Genomic DNA, 22,263 nt, shown 5'->3' with positions numbered 1-22,263 from the left:
CATACCTTTAGATTTTTTCATGCTCCCAGTTTCTGAAACACTTAACGAGCTCCCAGATATTTCTTCACAGGTCTGGTCTAAGAGCGTGCTGGTGTCCCACTGTTGGCTGCCATTCTCCAAACCCCAAGCCTTATGGGCACTTTGCTGTGGGTCAGTATCAGGTACTATTTCTGAAGCACCTAATGATAGGTTTTCATCAGAGGTGACTTTTCCAGCAGCTTCCTCCACAGTGGGTGGATTTACTTCTTTGCAGGAGCTGTCCATGGCTGCAGCATAGTCCATCATCAGTGCAGCTTCACTGTCCTGAGATAGAGAGATCTGCCCAGTGAAAATAAGAGACAACACTGACGCAAGCCGCTCTGCTGGAAAAAAACCCAAGCCTTCCTGCAAAAGTTCTCTTCTCTTCTTTACACTTTTACTTGCATTGCTCAGGCTGTGAGGCTTCCTTAGCTCCACTAAAGGAGAGGAGCATATAGGCAAGTTTTAATAATCTTGATAATGCCAAATGACTTGGAAAAAAATATTTAAGTACATGCCTCCTACCTATCCCCGGCCCCACTGCTAATAATGGGACTCCTTCCTACATGTGCTGCTGTAACGAAGTATCAGCATGCATACACAATGATCTTTTGGTCTTTAAGAAAATAAACATCAAAGTGTTTCATATTGTAGAAGAACTTCTTGGCATCTGTATCAGCTAAATACAAATCCACGCAGTCCCAGTGTCCCAATTTCCCAAGCAGATACATCCATCACTGTGGCAGCTGATCCTCATTCCCCTGCCTCAGCACAGCAGAGTGATCATGAGGGGATCCATGCCCACTGACTTGGCTTTCGCTCAGAGCTCTTTAGGGGTCCTCTGCATAACAGGAAGACTTGACAGCCAATGTCCATACAGCAGCCTGCAGGGAAAGGACTAAAGGCAGGCACCAAGCACCAGATGGGAGACTGAGGCTGTGGATGAAGAAAGTCTGGAGGAATGCTATATACCATGTGAGAAAGTGTCTTCTGTTTGCCCTTCCTCTGGAACAGAGCCCAGAGGACTAGGATGTTTTTCACAGGGTTTTAACAACTTTGAAAAAAAACCCAGAAAAATCTTTCATTTTTTCTGTGTATCTTCCCTCCATGGGTGAAACACAGAGAAAGACTAATTATCCTCTGTTCTCACCTAAATTGGTTTTCCCAAATCCCTAATCATCCCACTCACATCCAAGGATACCATGCATTTTTAGTCAGCCTGTCAGATTTTACAACCAAAAACCCTCCCCAACAAACCCAGCCTGATTTGGTTTAATCTGAAACAGTTACTGAAATGAACTGGCACACAGACCTAGATCCTGCAGAGACTGCTGAATGGGAGACAGCAGAATGCATGTCAAGTTAGTGTCGCACTCAGTGGAGCAAAGACTTTACAGGACTAAGCATTAAATATAAGTGTTGTTTTCTGCTCTACCTTGGACACCCCTGATATGATAATGGTGCTTTTCTTTCTAGGAGACTTCAGCTTCTGCTTTGCAGACTCGCTTAACTGCCGGATGGCTGCTTCTGCAACAGGATCGGTGCCATTCAGTACCAGCAGTTCTGAAAAGAAAGCATTATTTCAGCGGGAAGAAGGAAAACCAGGAGAAAAAAAAAGAGCAAAGAGAGGCAGAGTTTGTTCTTGACTTAAAATTTAAAGAAATTAACAGAAAAGGAGTAAACACCAGGCATACCAAAACATCTTCCAGTTGACCACCCAGCTATGGGGTCATGTCTTTCCCTTCTGTTACCCATTCTTTTGAGAAAAGGTACCTAAGTTGCACTTACAAACCCTGGCCCTGAGCACACAGGAGGTTTCAGAAGCCTAGACAAAACATCCAATTATTTCAGTGCATTGCTACACTGCACTGACTATAAACCAGAAGTGGGGGGTAGAGCATCAGGTATCACAAGCACGAAGAGCCATAGTTCTAACAAAGTACAAAGCTGGCCCGTGCTACTACTTCTTCAGGTAGCTATTTTGCTCTTTTTCCGACATCCTTGCTCGGCATTTCCAGATTTGCTATGGCACTATGACAGAATGGGGGAAGTCAAAGTGGCAGTCACTCTGCTCTTTATTAGCTGCCTCCAAAGCCTGTGAAGTGCACCTCCTCTTCCCCTCCAAACATTGCACAGGAGTACAAAACCTTCTTTATAATATGCTCTTTAGTGACAAACACAAGTTTATTTTTAAGCATGGCCATTTCAGGCATCTAGTATGCACGTACTTTGGGCACAGCAAATACACGCTAATGAAATTCGTCAAGCTTAGGAACAAACAAGGCTAAGAAAGTTAACAAGACAAAAATCCCCATATTTAATTGTCTGAGGTGGGCTTTTCTGTTAACAGTTTTAACAACAAAAGAACACAGGCAGGAACAGCACCAGTGTTAATTAAACTGAGCAGTGTCTTTTGTTACTGTGACATGAATGCAATAAAAGACAAGGCCTGAAAAATTACACTGCACCAAGTGTCTCAGATACTTTTGGTACTGAAGAGTATGTGTGCACAAGGGCTATGCACGTCCAAACATGTCTGCACACTTACTATAAACCTCTACTTTTCCATCTCCCTAGACACTGCGAAGCCCCCAGGAACAGCTGAGAGCATCGAGGACAGCATCAGTGACGCTATCTGATTCTTACTGTTGTTGTCATTTGGAGCTACAGCACAGCCATGGCATCCTTTCCATAGTGCTTGTTGCTATTTTGGCATGATGTTCGTAACAACTAGCACCTAAGTTACTGCCACACCAAATGCTCCTTTGTATTTCTTTCATTTGGCTTAAACTTTCATTCTAATGAGTAATTCTTCCTGCTGCCTTGTATAAACATTTCACAGAAATCCCCCTGCACTTCCATGTAAACACTGTCTGTATCAAAGTGCTCTAAGTTGTCTTCAGATGAGTTTTCCAGTAAGTGCTTTGTATCTTTAATATGATAAACAGTTACGAGATTCCACTCAGAAGTCTAGCACTACCTTAACGTTTCCCAGATTGGCTTAGTAATACCATGCTGCTTCACGGTATCAGAGTACTTCTTAGTCTAGAGGTAGGGAAAGATTCAAGTGCTCTTACAGCTATTCATGGTTATTGGATCATGCTCTTCCCCAGAGTTCTGCCTTTTGGCCAATACATTTCTATCTCTCAGCAAGCCTTCTGACTGTTCCAGGAGCAGTCTAGATCATCTCCAGATTGTACAGATTTGAGTGGAGATGGGACAAAGAATCGGGCTCCACATCATGTGCCATTGGTAGCTAGACTGGGTCACATCTTTCATTACTGTTGCCTCCAGAGCTACTGAAAGATCACATGGTGACCACACAAAGGACTGAAAGATATGCTGAAGATTCAGAGCTGCAGCTCAAAAAGGTAAAATGCCCCAGAGTCAAATTCAGGTTTAATACAGTCAAAGTCGATTTTATAATTAAAGTTATTATCAATGCCACCTAACAGTCTAAGGGCACTTCAGCTGTATGCCAGGTGACTTAGGAATGTGGAAAAATAGGCACAGCAAGATTGTTTATTCTACACAATATTACATGTAATATCTATTTGCATTAGCACAAAAAAAGCCCAGTGGCAGGGCTAGGAAGAGAATTCAGTCTTCCTTACATCAGCCCAGCCTCGTGCCTTCTGTTCAGACAATGGCCTTAGAGGTAAGTTTCATGGGGTTTTCATTTTGTGCAGTGTTCCCCATGCCTTTGTAAAGGAGGAATCTTTCATTCATCAGTAATACAAAAGACAGCCTGGCTTTTCTGCAGCCACCTCCCCTCTCCAAACCACAGGTTGTTGTTACTTATTGAAAATTAGTAATTTAAATCACCAGTTAAAAACAGACTTCTACTGCAAGACTGCTCTATCCCTAACCACAGTACTTGCTAACATAAACATCTTGGTGCCTGTTGAAAAGCAATAGCCATATGGGTTTGCTGTTATTTTAACAGGATTACATTAATCCCATGCGCAACAGAGAAAGACGTATTCTCATTAGCAGCTTTGAACATTTCTATTACCTGTATCTGAAGATGATAAAGTTTTGCTGACTGGAGCACCATGAGAATGGATAGCTTGACTAGAGACATCCTTTTCAATCACCTTTACTTTAACTGGAGTTTTCACAGGAGAATCTGAGAACCAAGTTTTCCGGTTATTTAAACTGTTCAAGACATTTATTATGAAAATAATAAGAATTTATCATACCAGTGTTAAAGCCTGTTCAAATTCTTTTTGAGAAAGTAATTTAATACAAACTCTTAGTGCATGCTCTACGGTAACCTGACCCCAAAAACCTGTGGAGTGTGGGAATTTAGTGTTTGTAAACGTTTTATTGTAATATGATAGACAACACCCACTTAAGTAAAAGATCTGCTTTAACAACTTAAAAGAATGCAGCTCTTTGTAAGACTTCACACAAAGACCGTTTAGAGGTTTTACTTTCACACTTATCCCAAGAAGAACCAGAGAATCTACTCCTGAAAGACATGCTGAAAAAAACCCCCCACTTTGTCACAAGATGACACCAATCCTCATTAGAGATTATGATACAGATCAGGTTTAGAAGGCACAGGATGGTCTGTCATCAGGAAACAGTGTAAGAGTCTGATACTTTTGCCATGTGGAAAACCACCCATCAAAACCAAGCTCTTCTGCATTATCATTCTACCATGAAGTTTTACAGTGTGTATTAAAAGGAGCGTTAACCACTCCTCTTGTAAGAACAAGGTTTTGTGAAAATTAAAAACCTGATTCAGAAGAATACAAATAATGTTCCCCCCAACCCATCAGAGACGCCTGGACAACAGTGCCTTTCCTTACATCCCGCACCCCGCCCCCCCAACTTCTCCTGGTCCCCATAGCTAACCCTAAGAGTGAACACAGGAAGACGTGGACTTCCTCACCTGGTCTCAGTGGAGATGATCTCCCTTCTAGACGAGGTTTGGTTTTCACAGCAGTTACAGTAGTGACCACAGTCCCACAGGGCATCACAGTGCGATCCTTTTCTATCTTAGTGGCTGGCACTGGAGAAGAGACTTGCCACGTCTTTAATTCATTGGGTTCTATAAAAAAGAACTAGGAAGAAAAAAAAAATATTTTACCTTCGAAGCACCATCAAGTAAGAAGGCACAAGATGAGCACTCCAAGTACTTCCTGAAATAAAAGATCCACTGTAAAACCATCCAAACGCAGTAGTACCTCTGCACTAATGGATCCCAGCCTGGGCCCCAGCTCTGAGCTGCTCTCGCTGGCCCTGCTGTTCAGTGCAAAGCTTTGCTGCCCAGAAGGTTGTTTCCTGAACAAGTCTAGAGGTACAGTCACCTTTGCAGATAAAGGACCTAGAAGAAATAAACAACAAAATAAAAATCAACAAAATCAGCACACATCTGAGCTGTCACTATGTTTAAGGGTGAGAAGACGGGAAAGGAGGAGGAAGAACACAGGCAGCTAATTCCAAGAACTGGTTCTACACCACGGGGCAGAAACATGGCAGTTTTCAGAGGCTTCCTTCCCTTTTACGACTATTCCTCAGTGTGCCCTAATGCTGTGCAACAGTAAGGATGGACACATGAAACTACTTATTTGCCACTATTTCTGGCCATTATTTTTCCCTGTATATGCCAAATTTTTAGGGGAAAAGAAAACATCTAGAAATATTACTATTAAGTTCTCGAACAATCTCCAGCTACCAGCATCCTTCATTTCAGACAATGCTCTGGATTCCTAGTAAACTCATGCATCATTAAGAATATTCTCTCTTAATTTGAACTTCAGTGCAAGTTCAGCAGTTCTCTTGTTCCTCCCCTTACTTTATTAGCTACACTTGACTGGAGCAAACCACTAGCAAAATTATTGCATTATTTCAGAGATTAGATCCTAGTTTTCTGCGAAATTCAAAGACAAGTAGAGATCTACATTACATTCACATTATTCAGCTCTCTCCTCATTAATATAATTCTACTTTGAGTTTTCTACTCATGTATTTGGGAGAAGAACAGTTAAGATGGCGGGGGGAAGATGACAATTGTCAGTGCAATCAATTGGGCCCTTGTTCTTCAGGAAACCAGACTGGTAGTTACATTCTCAGTAGGATGTGGAACGTTACTGGTGGTGTTTGAAAGACCCATTACTAAAGATGCCTAGGTATACGCAAGACTAAACTTTATGCAAGAAACAGTATACATTTGCTGACTGTACATAGATCCCATTTTTTTGTTAAAAAAAAACCAACAAACAAACCAGCAGCCATATCAGAGATATTTTTTAAAGCATTTGCCTACATTTGACTTCCCAATCCCTCCAGTAATTGCAGATCATATGGAAGGTATTGCACAGCTTTGTATATCTGGATTATTTAAAAAAAAATACAGTAACCCAAAACAAACAAATCAAACACAGTCCACTTGGCTATATTACTTATTAACTGTGGCTTAGATAAAATATTATTACCTAATAAATTATTGGCCAAGCCTTCATCCACTATCACAAAACAGCATAAGTAAAAGCACAATTTTTTGAAATCACTGGGTATGAAGAGCTTTGGCCAGCGCTTTACAACTTTTTCCTGAACTCAAGATGAATATAACTGATAGTATTAAAACACAGAGAAATAGCTGAGTGTCAAAAAGTAATGTTTCTTTTTTGTTTGTTTTATACCTGAAATCTCACATAAGAAGGAAAACACAAATAAATCCAAGAAGTAAAGCACAGTTACTGTTTCTAGGTACAGCAAAACTCTGTATCAGCAAAATAACATGCAGCATATATGAGAGGAATATATGATGTTGTGTTATCACTTCAATAAACTCCAAGTCATGAAGTACATGGAGCAAGTTTACAAAGCTTACACAAACACCTCAACATTCCTTCTGGTCTCAGCACCCACCTACCCCTTACCCCAACTAGGAAGGTAATGCTTCTCCAAATAAACCAAAAGCAACGGAGGAGTTTTTCTTGCCACTGAAGCCTAACTGCAAATTGCAACAACAGAATCAAGTAGTAAAAATGTTTCAGCCCCCCTGTTTTATATTTAATCCAATATAATCACAACTAGTGTGTTTTATACCTGGTTATTGCTAGGCAGCCTCTGGGACTTGAAAAGGAAGGATTTATGATTAACACCCATGGTTCCCCTTCAGCCACAGACAGACCTGGAAAGCTTAACTTGAAACCAAAATTGCTCACAGTGGATCTGTTAGAAGTTTAGAAGGCTGAAAAATTGGGATATCAGCACACGGAAGAGTCAGTATATTGATAGTCTAAAAAGAAACTTGAAGGTTTCTCTGTAACCTTAACTCACAGGAAGACGGAGACACGTGAACCGTGTATTGTCTCTTCTGATTACTGATGGAAGTAGCGGTGTGCATAGATAGCACTTAACCCAGGTCAATCCATGTTGCCCAAGGACTCCACAATTTTCCATGGATTTCAACTCTGGGACCTACATCTGAGGACAAGCTTACAGAGTTTAAAACCACAAACTTAAGTTGTAAATTTTATCTAAGCTGTCCATTTCATAAAAGTTTGGCTGGCTATTTTCAGCTGATCTCCCTTCCACAGCTATTCTTCCCCCCAGAGCTGCCTGGAGTCATGCTTGAGGCATACCCAATTTCAGTACCAGGACCAGCCAGCAGAATACATCTACGCTTTAATGCAGGTTCAAAAATCTGAAAGTTTCTAGTTTGGCTATACAGCTGGGTAGAAGTCAAAGAGGACTTACGTAAACATTTAGCAATGCTCACAAGCTGATCATGCAAAATAATGCAGTTTTAATACTTACTATCCAATTTTCCATCTTCTACTATTTGCAGTTGCAATGCTTTTGATTTGGCACTTAGTTCACTGTGGAGTAAATGAAACTATGTTAGGTCTTCGCAGGCAAGCAGATTTTCTTTCCCACGTAGGTTTTCCCCGTTCCTGTTCTGGTTGCCAACACCCTGTCTTTTCTTGACCCACTCTAAGCCAGGCAGTACAACTTGCTAACCAAGGCAGGCAGCACTACACAGCAGCACTGCCCGGCTGCAGGGTACGCTGCATCAGTAGCATCTTTTCAACCTCAGGTGAGACTGACTAAAGGGATCATAGTCAGAAAAACTTGGCTTGCTTCTCTCCAGCACTGTTGCAGAAGTTTGCCTAAAATTTCAGAGGCTTTTGTTCTCCCCAGTAATTGACAGACACTGCCCTTCAAGCTGATGTTGCTTGCTAATCCAACTGCTACACCACAGCACTAAGAAGCCATTTCTTCCTGGCAGGATCAAATTTGTAAGTCAAGATGTTGGAACAGGTCCAATCAACAACGCATTCAAAGCTGTGGGGTATCCTGTCAAAGCAGGACAGATACAAGTAGAGAAGTTGTTATGGTCTTATGTGAAGAGAGTCAGTATTACTTCTCCAAAATAAGACTGAAGGATGTTGCAAGATAACAAGAACTAGTTTCTGTGTGACAGAACTGACATGAGCCATTAGCAGAATTGCTGGCATGTGTGGTACTTCATAAGATGGAATAGACAACAGATAACAAAACCTTTCCTCTAATTGAGGCAGTAAAGCAAACTGGGTGCCTACTGAGGAGCCTTCCAGTAAAACTTGATTTTATAACCTTTTCAGTACGTGTTCTGCCAAAAACCTTAAGGGCACATATGTATGTATTTTATTTTTATGTCTTCATTTCAGGACGGTATGATCTTGGTTGCAGGCGTACCACCTCCATTAGATGCTGTGGGGCATCATCTATGCAGCAGGTTTTAAGCTTTTCCCTACCACTCCCATCCCCTCCTGCATGTCCAAAACTTGAAAGGAAGCACCTTGATGGTACTATTGCCGCTCTTCCATGAAGCTGAAGCACAGCCTGACATGGTGTTCAGTCCACTTGTCTTCAGACTGGTGGTATTTTTGGTTTTGAATAAAGAAAAGGGGAGGAGGGATGTAAACTTGAAAGAAGGTATGTAGCCAAATCCTTATCATTCATCTGTAAAAGTCCCCAAGCTTACTTCATGCACTTCTGAAAAGCAGCCAACGCTGTGGAAAACCCAGCGTTATCCCTAGTATCAAGGACAAATTCCAGGCAACTTAATCACATCCTGCCTGCCCTCTCTCTGCACTTTCAGTTGGAAAGGGAAATTCTGACAAATTTCCTGTCCGAAATTGCTGGGAACATGCCTGCTCTGCAACACTGAGCATGGATGCTCTTCTACCAACAGATGGCTGAAGTGATTCACAGACCCAGCAGCTGAAACACTTCAAGATACTCTAGAACAGAAGGCCGCTACAGAAGTGCATTTTCCCCCCTTCTTATTGTGGAGAAGAAATCGCATCACATTAATCCTTAAGTCTTGAAGGCAACGCAGCACACTGTCACAGAAGAACGTTGTCTGATCTATGGCTTTCCACAAAAACTGTAGGCCCTCATTAACTAAAATCAGATTTTAAGAGTTTTCGGACTCTATGTGTTTGAAGGAAGAGAGCTTCCTATCTGGTTTTCCACTCGACAGCAGTATGAGAAGCAGTTGCACACACCTCTGTCAGACTACAAAAAAGGTGAGGGCTTTCAATGTTGTTCTACAACATCAATCTCTCTATGCTGACTATAGTGACTTCTAATCACCTCTACCCCCTACGTACTCTCAGAGGGATCTGGTGTTTTCCAAGTCCTGTACAACTTGTGATGACCAATCCTGGAGCCTTCCTTCAAATCAAGCAGCCCCTGTCACTCTTCCTCTCAGCTCTCCTGTTTCTGCAGTGCACACTCCCATAACATTCACAGGTGCAATCCAGCAGACCATGATGAGGAGGCAGAAAAAGATCTGTGCATTGCTCCCCCTTCAAGCTGACGAGGAGCACGCAGAAACGCACACCACTCCTTGAGGAAGAAAGCACTCGGCACGGATAGGCCAGGTCTGAATACACACTCAATTCCTTGTATACTAAGCCTCTCTTTTGCAAGAGCAGGAACAGACACAGTGTATGCCAGGCTGTGACTAGACAGTGAAGAAAAACATCACACAAAACCAACTGAAATACTATCCTCTGAAATACATACATACATACATATACATATATATATATATAAAAATGTAACTGACATGGGAGAGGAAAGCTATGGAAAGAACCAGAGAGACTCCACTGTTCATGAAGTGCCTCTCACATTAATATTCTGGTAGAAAAAAAAAAAGAAAGTATGCAGTGTGTTGCGTGGCAGCATCTCTACCCCATTCCCCTGGGAAGCTGCTTCTGCCTACCTGTGTGTGTGTTTAAAGCCACCAGAGGAACATTCCTCTGACCCAGCCCACCATCAGTGACTCCCCCTTCCTCAACTCATACAATGCAGAAGCTACCAGATATTTCTGCTCTGCTGCTAGAAAGTGGAAATGAAAATAGTTTTAGAACTGCTCACTTTTGACCTTATTTACAGAAGCTGTGTGAATCACAGAATACCATGCAGGCTGCCAGAAGTCCCATTTTTGTTCTACAGGAAAAAAATCTTTGTAGTTTTACACTCCCTTTTAATCATAGCCACCATTGTTTTAGATGGTCAATTTTTTGCACATTCACACTTCCCACTCAGGCGAGGGAATGGAGAGACGTCAGATTTCCTCAAGTGCAGTTTTCAAGGTAAAGTGACTTCAAAACCTTGCTAACACTTTTTTTGGCACTGTATGAAGGCACAGGGTGATTTATTATGCCTGTTACTGCTGTCATTTACTAGAATCAGATATCTACCAAGGAAGATCTAGAGACCTATTTGATCTCATATCCACGCAGAGCGTAATTAGATCTCCTGAAGTCCCTACGAGCTCCAGATTTCTCTGAGGCCGCCCAACTGGACATGTTTCAAAATGTCATTCTTCCCTCAAAAACCTCACATAGTTTAAGTAAAAAAAGATGCTTTGCTATAAAAGTATTCTCAGTAGGTACATTACTTACAAGATAAACTCTTCCTTCCAAAAGGGATTTGCAGCATTTTTGGCTACAGAGCTGGAAAACTTCTGCATAGGGTCATTCAACTGAACTATACACGCAAGGTTTGTGCTGCCTGAAAGGGCAAGAAAAAGCAATATCCAGTTATTAATATTCCATCGCCAAGAGGCACGCTTACTCAGAAGAAAGCAAAGAATCCCCTTCCTCAAATACTGTGCTTTTGAACAGACTATTGCAAACACTTCCTCACCCTCCCACAGAATAAATTTCTTCCCTCAGCTTCTATACCATCTACATTAATGGCAATGGTCAAGATTGCATCATCATCTTATGCACTGTTCTACATAGCGCAAAACATGACAATTCTGGCATGAAGCAAAAAAGTGCAGGCATAAAAGGATCAAAAAGGACGGGGACACAGAATGAACAGCAAGGTCATGGCAGTATGGGTGTGAGGCGGGGAGGGAATATAGTTGCTTTGAGCCGCTTTAAAAAAACCCAGAAGTTTTCAAAGTTCCTACTGGCCACAGTCACATCAAAACAAGCTTTTTCTGCTATCAAGTAAGTGATGACAGGAGTGTAAATTAACAATGGCTTTGTAGGCTGCGGTTTTTAACAGGTTCATGGCATTTTAGAGTACTGGTGCAGAATTGTCTCTACCTTGATCTTGGAATTTGATAGCATGGCAAATTGGCACGTAAGAGTAGTTATATTGCTGCTCAAGAGAAAATAGTTTGCACAACATGTTCCTCTTAAAACAATTTCTTTTGTATGGCTTTCACAGCTTCAGAAATCATGTCAGTCCCAGTGTTCCAAAACATCAAGAAAAGCGGCAAAAACCTCAGTATTGACTGCATGCAGAGCAAACGAAAGATATGCTGCCTTCAGATCACCAGAAGAATCTAGGTTTATATTTACTATCTCAACTCTCAGTTGTCCTCTGGTGGTGCATCGGAGCTGTGGACGAGCCCCGTCTCAGGCACAGAAGCAGGTTGGGCCTAGCAAGGTTATCAGAGGAGACAAAGCACTGTGTACAGGCAGCTTATTTGGGATCCAAGCTAACCCTGGAGTAAGTAGTTTAGCTGCTTTCAGAGCGAGCTGAGCCTGAGTTAATGAACCTGGGGCGGTTTTCTTTTAACCCAGCCACATGCCTCTGCAGCCTGCTCTTGCTGCCAGCAGAGCTTATCAGCCTGGAGCAAAAACACCTGTATAGCTCTGCCTAAAATTACACCGGAGCCACTGAACGACTGATACTGAACAGGGTATTTCAATATTTCTTCCCCGCACACCCTGGTGCATACAACTAGCAATTTTTGCCTTACCAGCAGAGATCACTTTTGCCCTAGATGATACACTGCAGAGCATATAGTACTAAATCTAGGATAATCTTTGTTTACATACACAAACTAAGGAGATAAAAATGAGCACAGTCCATAAGCAGCGGCCAGTTCTGCTACTGGTTACTCAGCAGATGAACCAGCATATCTACAGGAAAGCCACAAGCTCCTGTAAATCGTGTTAGCACCCAGGGTTTATAGGATGATAATGATCAAGACAGACAAACTACCCCTCCTCAACACTCTGTGCATCTATGCAGGTTAGCCTGCAACACTGCACACTCTTACTGAGTCTCAGAGTTGCAACAGGGAATTAATTATTGCTGCAAGACAAGTCCAGGGAAAGGGAAGGGAAAAAATAATTCAAAGGCAGCAAGCTATGTCCAGAGCTAGCATCTTCCCAGCTGTGCGGTTACTTCCACTGGATGTCGAGTGTACTAGCTAAACCCCGCTAAGAGGCTTTATTTCTCATGCTCATTTCCAAAGCATTTATGCTCCCAGAGTTGCTAGGGAACAGCAAAATTTCCTCCATCTCCTTTTAGAAGAGCAAATGGTGATTTTGCCTCTCAATGTCTCGGTTCCCAAAGTAGAGCACATTAATTGCCCCCTCTTCCTCTCATTTTCAGGGAGAGGGCAGAGAGGCTTCCCATAAGATGAATCCTCTGTTGCATGCACTGTATGCACATATAGGTATCTCACCTCATGAGTTTTAAAGGCAGCCAAAATGACCTGCTCTTTTGAAAAGCTTAGTTTGCACTCAAAATTGTAGAGTAATTACAAATTCTGAATGAGGTTTTCCTGCAAACTACAGTTTCCAGCACAGTTTTATTTATACAGGACATTTCACTGCAAAGAGTTCCAGAACTGCTATAAAAATAATTTGTTTTTAAAAACCAGTCTGCAGAAAGTTACAGGGGAATCACTTCCAACCAGGATGAGTAAAGCAGCATTATGCAAGAGTCTGGGGCAGAAACCTATGACATCTAACTGAAAAAAGGAACACTGCAAGTAGGATATATTTATCCAAAACTAGTGCCTTGCCCAATTTAGCAGCCACAAGCTTCCATTAAAAAGACTGTTACGGAACTGGTAGTGACTAAATAACAGAGCCTCAAATTTGTATTTCCACTGACAAAATCTGAAATATGCTTGCTTGTGCCTCAATCAGGCATGCAGGCTTGCTTACACTTGAAGAAGTCTCAGTACTTGCTAGACAGGCTTGGTGCTTCTTTCCAAAACCAACAGTGCCAGTGACCTTTTTGGCTTCATTCTCCACTTGCAAGAGGTACTCCCTCCCCTACCCAAAGGGCTACTTACTTAGGGGGAAGAAATCCCCGACAACAAAACACCTCCCTTGAGGAGAGTTTACACAGAGGAAGAGAGTTTTAGATAGATCAGCAAATTGCTCAAAAGTAAAGAAAAGTGGCTATAAAAATAAGGTAATGCTGAACCAAACCAATGTCATTGCTAACAGTCAATGGAGAGTTGGATTTGAGTCCCTCATCTTGGGTACACTCAAAGTGATAACTTTTAGAAATAAAACAAAAATCCAGAAAATAAGCAACCAACTTTATAAATATGCTCATTTCAATTTGTTTTCAACAACAATGGATTTATTTATAAGATCAAGATGTTTAAATACTTAAATAAACCAAAACATACACAGTTTTGTTCAAGCATGACCAAGTCTTTCTCAGAATACCGCAATTTCTTACATCTTTTGAGAAAAGGTGGTAACCCAGAACTTCCAAATTATTTCAGCTGAAAGGAAAAAAAAAAAACCAACCCTGCTTGAAAACAAGCAGCATCGCACGGGCTGTGTTACCTGCAGCACTGTGATCAGTTAGGTTTACTGCGATGTTCTTTACCAGCAGTTTGAGTTCATGAGCCCTTGGAGGTTTAGGCGGACTAGTGCCCTGAGGAAGAAGGCTTATGTTCTGTACATTCTGTGAAAAGCAAGCAGAACAAAAGGGATCGTGCATATGCAAATACGAAATACTTTTAACTTCTGTCACATCGATATAGGGGAGCAGAAGACGTGCGATGGGGTGTAACATCAACAGATAACCACACAGGAGTTACGATCACAACGCCTTCACTGCCAAAGGCTATGTTGTTTTAAAGAATGTCTTCCAGTTGTTTTTGATCACCAAACCATGTTAAACTTTCTCATTTGTGAGTCATGATTATATAACAAAAACACTAAGCAGAAGGCTTCTCAAAAGATTTAGTAGGAATAAGACTTACCTGAACCTCCTTTATATCTGTAGGCCTCGTACTCAACACTACAGATGGAGAAACTGAGCTAAAGAGGTTCTTCAAAACATCTCTGAGTGTTTCAGATATTGCACGTGTCCCTTCTGTCTGTCCCTAAGAGGAAACAAACAATCATGCTTCTCAAAACTCAGAAGAAAGAAGTTTAGGCAAAGAATAATTCGGTATATACAAACCACCAAAGCTAAAACATTAACTTTGTCAAAGAGATATTGTTTCCATTGCCAACAACAAAATGTAACAAGAAATCATGCAAATAATTACTTACATTTCTGTATTTTGCATTAAAGGAAAACTAGAAATATACACTGAAAAAGTCACATGGTCTGACAGTTAGGAAGGCACAGCTATTAGCCACAAAACCAGAAGTTTCAGTAACAGTTTGTATCTTATGATGGTATTTTTAAAGTTTTTGTGCTGCTTTGCACCCCACCGAGAGAGCAGACCAGGTCATCAGATAAGCAGATCGGTGCCGTGCCGCTGATTTAATGGGAGTTACGCCAGCTTGCAACAGCTGAGAAGAAGCTGACCCTGTGCTGCACTGAAAAAAATATTATAGCATCTCTTGGAGGTCTTCAACTTCAAAGTGCACTGTATGGACAAATAGTCATGCTGCTCTGGGGGTCTGACTCGTACATCTGTCCATTCAAAAATCTCATGGCAATCTGCGAGTTGCACCACTGTCTCTGAGGGATCAGAACAGACCACAGATTCTGCTTGCACATGTAGCTTCACACGATTAATTGTAAGGTATATGAAGATGGTGAACTGCCCCTGCCCTCCCTGTGCTCCTGGAGAAGCCTGCTTCCCATGTCATGCTCCTCAGAAAGTCTCTTCTGCTCAGCTACGTACAGGGAGTGGATTTTTATATTAAGCTATCACAGAAAGGGCAGTCTGATACCCAGCTGCTCTGAAGGTAGCACAGGAGAAATCTCAGTGAGGGTTCTTTTCTAAAGAAAAGACTGAAGTAGGAGACAAAGATCTGACCTAAACAACAGAGGACACACACATCTTTTCTCACCTGATACCACACCTGGGAGACTTTACTATTACAGCACAAGACTTTAAAAGAAAGGGAACTGATTTGCAGATGCAGATACAGAATAACCAGAGAATGTAACAACCACACAAAGCAGAAAAAAGGTACCCTTCTGCATGCTGCTGTCTGATGGGAGCATGCATACAACCGGCGTGCCGCGGCCAACAAACAGGGCCCTGCTGCAAAGACAAGGAATACAGATGACAAAGACGCCCTGTTTGCACCAGCAGGGAGATCAGCTGGGGGACTGAAGGCCTGACCCTGGTAGATTGCCTTGATAACACTGCGCCTGCACACCACCGGCTCTCAGTACTACCTGTCCAAGGCTGGTGAAGCCACACAGCACAATGAAGCCGTGAGGCAGTAACAGCTCAAGCCTCAAACAACCACTTCTCTGCGAATGTGGCAGAGCACAGGCTTTGCTCTGCCACCCCGGACGCCCTGCACCATGCTCCTCCGTTACAAAGAGCTCTCGGCACGAGAGGCAATCTGTCATTTCAAAAGCCCCGGTTTGTACAAATGACTTCTGCACTCCTAAAGGTATGCTTGCAGCTCACACAACAGGTCAAACAGATTTGGACTAACAGCCCTTTCCCAACTACCCAAGTGTTAACAGACACATTTAGGGTGTTTCATAAAAATCCCAGGAATGTTGTGTACATAAATCCTGCTTCACTGCCTTCTTACCTAACCACCCTTTGATGACAGGTCGCTAGGGTTCAAAACATACAACAGCATCAACCAGTCCCACAGAAACTCTGCTTTGTTCTCATCGTGCTCCCTCAAACAACCACCAAGGAAGGAGGCAGCGGCACATTTCTGCAACTTGCAGATAATACCCTTTTACTTTAAAAACATATTAAATAAATTAGGCTGTCTAAAGCCTCCATTTCAGTGATTTCATTACTTCTGTTATTAAAATAAGCAGATAAATTGTGGTTAGTTTTCACTGGTTTGGAGGTAATTTCCCTCCCCTGCCTTTACCTAAACACTGTTTGAAGAACATCATTGTCAAACTGTAAAATCCCAGCTACCTCTCGCTTTGCCATCAACCTAATCTGACGTTTGTTATTTAACAGTAACAACAGCAACAACAGTCATTGGACTTCTACTCATCGGTATCTTCTGATGTTTCCATAGTTATTTGGAAAGCAGTTTGGTTAAGAGCCTCCTGTCAGCCCAACCTCATTTTCAGCCATCCTTATTTGGAAAGTAATGCTTCATCATGACACCCTCTACAAGACAAGCCATAATGGCTTAACTGCCAGCCAAAAAGGTTTAAGACAACACGTTTTCACTTTGGGTTTGACATGGGCTAGGGGCGTACAGCCAGCTACCGTGGCTAGGCTGGGGCACAGCAGCACACAAAGTCACAGTAGCACAACTGCACGGAAACCCAAGCCCTGCCAGTCAGCCAGGCTGCAAATGCAACTCAGGTTGCAGAAAATAGGTTATTATATCCACCTTGCTTGGCTTATGACAAAACCACTGTATAGATAATCACAAGCAATTTATTTGCACATACAATATTGCCTCAAAAAGAGGGAAAAACAAGCCACAAAAGCTGACATTTAAGTGTAGGTGCTGAAGCAATTTCCAAGGTGTAGGCTGCTCACAGGTTTTGGCTCTTCGTTTATTGCCTCCCCTCTTCCCTAAGTTCTAATAGAAACTTCAAAGTCAAAATAAAGCCCATAGCTATTAAGAACTTAACAGGCTCATTTTAAAAACACAGGCAAAGCACAGCAAGTTACAACTCCTTTGCAACTCTGGACTCGGGCACCTCTCTAAAAGCAGGTTGTGAAGTCCAGTGACTGTACCAGTTATCTGCATTTGCCAGTAAGTACTTAATGACTATTCAATATGTGGATAATCAGCATGCCACCCCAACACGTGAAGGTCATTTGCACTGCTATGCATGCACAGTAAAATCTACATTAAAACACACTTCAAAAGACTTGTCTGACTTTAGTTATGAGTTTCACATTTCTGTGTACAAAAAATGGGGTAATAAATTATTATGATTCCAGGTCACTCAGTACAGGCGTTTAGAAGCAGCTCTACTACACAATAAACCTATTTTTTAACAAGGCCTTCAGTCAGAAAACCAACTTCATAAAACACAAACAAGCGTTCACCCACCGTTTTAAGAAAGGTTTAACTCACCACGTTTGTGCTAAGAAAATATAATTGTGAAGGCAGAAGAGTCTCTGTCACAAAGAAACTCTTTCAGGGGATGTCCCAGTAAAAAATCCCAATGAACCAATGCTTATATACTAAGATAAGGTGCAATTCCAAAAGCATCAGGATATTTTTAGATCACCCACCCTTCCTTAAATAATTGTATTTTTTTCAGAACTCTCCCTGAATTATTGTTGCCACATGTCAAAATTGATTTAAGTTAAGGATAGGGCAACTTTGCAATTACTTTGATGGCAATACCATTACAATTGGGTGGGGTTTTTTTGTTAGTTTAGAAGTGCTCTCAGAGAAGGTATTGAGGAACAGACGTTTTTCACACATTTGAATTTTCATGAAAAACGTTTGCCAAGTCATTCATCTGTCAAATACAGACTTGATTTATCTTTAATGCTTCAGTGATCTTGAGAAATGCTCCTAGATTCCAGAGGTGTAGGGTTTTGATGGATAAGCCATGGCAGAGGTCACTGAAGCAGTTCAAGACAGCACCAACAACAGGTAACTGCTCCACGCTTCTGCTAAAGGCAGTGAGCAGAAAGGAATGGGCATTTTTGTTTCAGCTCTTCCAGCCTTACCTGATACCTTAGCTCGAGACACTTCTACTGCTAACCTAAAGCATTACACTGCTTTAGGTTCAAAAACCAAAGATGGGTTTTGCACTGAAGGGATGCAAACCCATCTTCTCCATCATTACAACAATCAAAACTTACTGACTGACCTCCTGCACTGTTGGCTGGATTTCAAAGTTGGTTTCATTGGTGTTAATGAGGAACCACTCAACTTTGACATCGTCTCCTTTGTCTTTCACATAGAGCTGAAGCTGTGGATGAGAAAGCAGTTATTGGAGAGTGTTCTGGTGTCCTGTAAAGAAATTGTAGGTCAAGCTCCACACTAAGGCTTGCAAGGGAAGAATGATACCAGTTTCTGAGTAACTAAATTCAGAGTAACAGTCTAAGAAGGCACAAGTTACTCAAGCTTTGAGAGTGAATGCCAGTCAAAAAAGGGTATTGGTGTTCTGTACATCCAAGTAGTCTACCCAATGTGTTATTTATCCAGTCTCCTAGAGAGGCGGCTTAATTTATGAGTTTATCACTTGCCCCAGAAGGAAACTGCAATATTATTAAACATTTTACCAGAGTTAACGTGAGTTTGTATGCATTTTGCAAACAGGAGGTTCAGATCAGCTGCAGGATGAGACATAACAGAAGGAAGAAGAGAGAGAAGAACACTTAACACTTTACCTGCAAGTGAACGGGAGACAATTTCACGCTGTACGACTGACCTCCTACAGCCACAGGCGAAGTATGTGAGACAGTGACAATAAATTTAACGGAATCTCCCACGACATTACAAGAAACCACCTAAAGAAATGAAAGAGAGTGGGGGAGACAAAGAAAGGAAAAAACAAATGAGTCTTCAGAAGAAGGTTTGGTGAAGGCAAGAAAGAAACTAAGAAAGGGAAAGGCTTTAAGCTACCAGAATTATGCTAAATTCCATAGGTGGAAGATTTCTAAACAATTTCATTAACATCCCTACCTCCTTCTGTATATTCATTTCTAAAAAACATAGTTCAAGTGTTCGCTTCTGGACACAGAATTTAATAACTGGAAATTCTGGTATTTTCCAAGTTTCTCCTCACTTGACAGAGACTGCTTTGTATTTCACATATCTAAGTATTAAAAGCTCAAATATCACAATCTTGCTTAAGGAAGACAAAAAAGTTTGCTGCTCTTCCTCTTCTGCTCCCAACTAAGTAGCCTACCATAGGACAGCTGGTTTTACCAAACAATATTTGGTTTAGTGGTATCCCACAAATGCAAAACTTTGGCATAACCCTACTACTGCAGAAGAGGATTTTGTCTGAGTCATTCCAGTTCCCAGTGGTGTGGGAAGGGGCAGGAGCCTTTAAAATTTTATTCAAGTCTTTGACCAAAACAAGAAAGGCCCTGAAATTTGGTGACAAAGCTAAATGTCTGGGAGAAGTTCATATACCACTTGACTGCAACAGACTTCATTGAGTACACTCCCTCACTTTTATGAGCAGTAATTTAAACTGCTTCCACACTGAGTTTACAAATGCTGAATGATTTTCTCCCCCTCTCCTCTGCAAACCAACTGAAGTGCCAGAGCTGCCATGCAAAATTCCCAGAGTGTGCAGAAAGCACCTGGTGGCACCTGAAAACCCCAGGTACAGAAGTCAGAAATCACGCATTATGCCAGAGAGAGAAGCTCTCTTTGCAAACAGCTCTACTCTTTAAAGACAGCTGCTTGTTATTGTCCCTCTGTAGTTACTGTCCCCACAGCTCCACCATTGGAAAGGATAGCTGAACCCTCCTTAGATTGACTCAGGCAATGTTAACCAGGTTAATGCAATGCCCAGACAAATAATTTGCTGCAAGATTTGTTTGACAGAAACTCTGCATGTATGCTATTAAATTAGGTTTGTGCACTTATTGCTTCACTTACGGGCACTGGATTGAAGCTGAAGGCTTTAAAGTGAATCATGTACCTCTGGAAGATCCTTATCAGGCTATCCTTAAATATATTTCACCTCCCTGGACTCTATAGCACACATTCAGAAGCTCCAGAGCATTATCAAGGGCTTCAGAGCACATGCATTAGGCTAGAGACTTAATTACAAAGGAGCGCGGGGAGGGAGTGGACATGACAAATAAAAATCCCAACCACACCCACAAGCAACAAGATTTGCCTTTTCAGGTTTGTCATCTGCAAATTATAGTTCAGAAGTGGACAAATCAGTTTCTGTCACTTCTCTCCTTCCCCAAAGTCTAAATTCCTTCAGAAGTGATTTCTGACCCTTAATCCCATATAATCAATACGAACAGCCCCTACTGATTTACTGATCTACTGATATACATATATATAATACATAGTATTGATATATTATGGTATAGCATAAAGGATTTTTAAGCTTTTTTAATAGCTAACAAGACCAGAGTGTAACTGCTTATTTTACTTGTAGTTGAGCTGAAACACAGAATTACTCCTTTCATTCACAAGGATGGATTGGCATAGTGGTTCTGAAGACTTCAAAAATGAATGGGTTCTCCCCTCTTTTGTGGGAGCAGAGGAGGGAAAAGGACAGGTCCGATGCAAAAGTTGCTGACACTTGCATGTCCTAAATGCAGTGGTTTGTCATCCATGCACATTTCATCCACACATGCATAGAAGTTCAGTGCATTCAGAACAAGTTGGACTTGCTGCACATGTGATGCAGAGCCATTCACCTGGAATTTCTGGATGTCTAAGAGCCAAGGTTGCCAGGTAAGTGGTAGATTACTGCTTAAAAAAAGTGTGGCAGGAGAGTTGGAAGATGAGTTCATATGCCACTCACTTCTTTCTTAACTGTGTTTACTTCTAAGTAAAGAATGGAAACAGATGCTGCAGGTGGGGGAATTTTTGCTCTTCTTTCTACACCTTGTCAAGAGATGCTAAATAATTTTTACAATCTATTTTTACCCTTAGTTTAAAAGCCCAAACCATACTGGTTTGGGCTTTTAGTCTCCTTGATTAATTTATTTTCTGACAAAGACATCTACCAAGTCCTACTCCCCTTCTCCCCTCACTTTTAATAAAATAACTGTTGTCTTCTGGTTCAGAGGTCTGTTACTTTTTAATCCAATCAGAAAAATGAGTGGTTCCACATCTGTTAATGGAAAATAATATGTCTTTATATCAGGTGAATCCCCTTGTTCTGGGAGTAGGATGGATTATGGAGTCAGAATACTGAGAAAAATAGAATTCTGGGTTAGAATCAGAAGAGAAAGCAATTCTGTTTTCATCTAAGATGCTGTCACAAGTGGTAAGAAGTTGTTTAAAAAGACCACAACTGCGCCTTTCCTTTTTTAAGTGACATTCCTTTAGAAGTGTAGCAGATGATTTTGAAAGACCGGAGCCATTTTCCCCAGAACAGTCACATGAAGAAAAATACTGAAACTTCCTGTGCTATGCTCTTCTTCCTCCATGTCCCAATCCAACCTGCTCCCTCAAATTAATTTTCTCTGCACAGATCAAAAGCAGGAGAAGGGAGTGTCAAGCAAAGCACCCCTTTCTGACTGATGGGGGAGAAAAAGAGGAAGGATAGATGTTCACAAGAAAACAACAGCACCTGAACCGATGGGAAGGGATTACAGAATCACAGAATGGTTTGGGTTGGAAGGGACCTTAAAGATCATCTAGTTCCAACCCCCCTGCCATGGGCAGGGACACCTTCCACTAGACCAGGTTGTTCAAAGCCCCATCCAACCTGGCCTTGCACACTTCCAATGATGGGGCATCTGCAACTTCTCTGGGCAACCTGTTCCAATGCCTCACCACTGTCATTGTGAAGAATTTCTTCCTTGTACCTAATCTGAATCTACCCTCTTTCAGTTTAAAGCCATTACCCCTTTTCCTATCGCTACATGCCTTGTAAAAACTCCCTCTCCAGCCTTCTTGCAGGCCCCCTTTAAGTACTGGAAGGCTG

The 22,263-nt window shown here is 41.7% G+C and overlaps 1 protein-coding gene across 2 annotated transcripts in view; it reads right to left on the bottom strand.

Annotated features, from left to right (window-relative positions):
• Positions 1 to 22,263, bottom strand: part of C2CD2 (C2 calcium dependent domain containing 2) — a 42,834-nt gene that overhangs the window by 10,437 nt on the left and 10,134 nt on the right. For both annotated transcript variants that reach the window (XR_012661571.1, XM_075099520.1), the window contains exons 3-13: positions 19,019 to 19,138; positions 18,496 to 18,597; positions 14,516 to 14,638; positions 14,094 to 14,214; positions 10,938 to 11,046; positions 7,795 to 7,856; positions 5,214 to 5,353; positions 4,919 to 5,090; positions 4,034 to 4,147; positions 1,454 to 1,581; positions 6 to 318 (exon numbers count right to left, since the gene is read on the bottom strand). Coding sequence is in view for 1 of the 2 variants with exons in the window: in XM_075099520.1 (XP_074955621.1) it covers positions 6 to 318; positions 1,454 to 1,581; positions 4,034 to 4,147; positions 4,919 to 5,090; positions 5,214 to 5,353; positions 7,795 to 7,856; positions 10,938 to 11,046; positions 14,094 to 14,214; positions 14,516 to 14,638; positions 18,496 to 18,597; positions 19,019 to 19,138 (1,504 nt within the window). In the remaining variant the exon portion in view is untranslated. The remainder of the gene's footprint in view (positions 1 to 5; positions 319 to 1,453; positions 1,582 to 4,033; positions 4,148 to 4,918; positions 5,091 to 5,213; positions 5,354 to 7,794; positions 7,857 to 10,937; positions 11,047 to 14,093; positions 14,215 to 14,515; positions 14,639 to 18,495; positions 18,598 to 19,018; positions 19,139 to 22,263) is intronic.

The sequence above is a fragment of the Phalacrocorax aristotelis genome, chromosome 1 (assembly GCF_949628215.1).
Source record: "Phalacrocorax aristotelis chromosome 1, bGulAri2.1, whole genome shotgun sequence".
NCBI lineage: Eukaryota > Metazoa > Chordata > Aves > Suliformes > Phalacrocoracidae > Phalacrocorax > Phalacrocorax aristotelis.
This window is presented reverse-complemented; position numbering and strand designations above follow the sequence as displayed.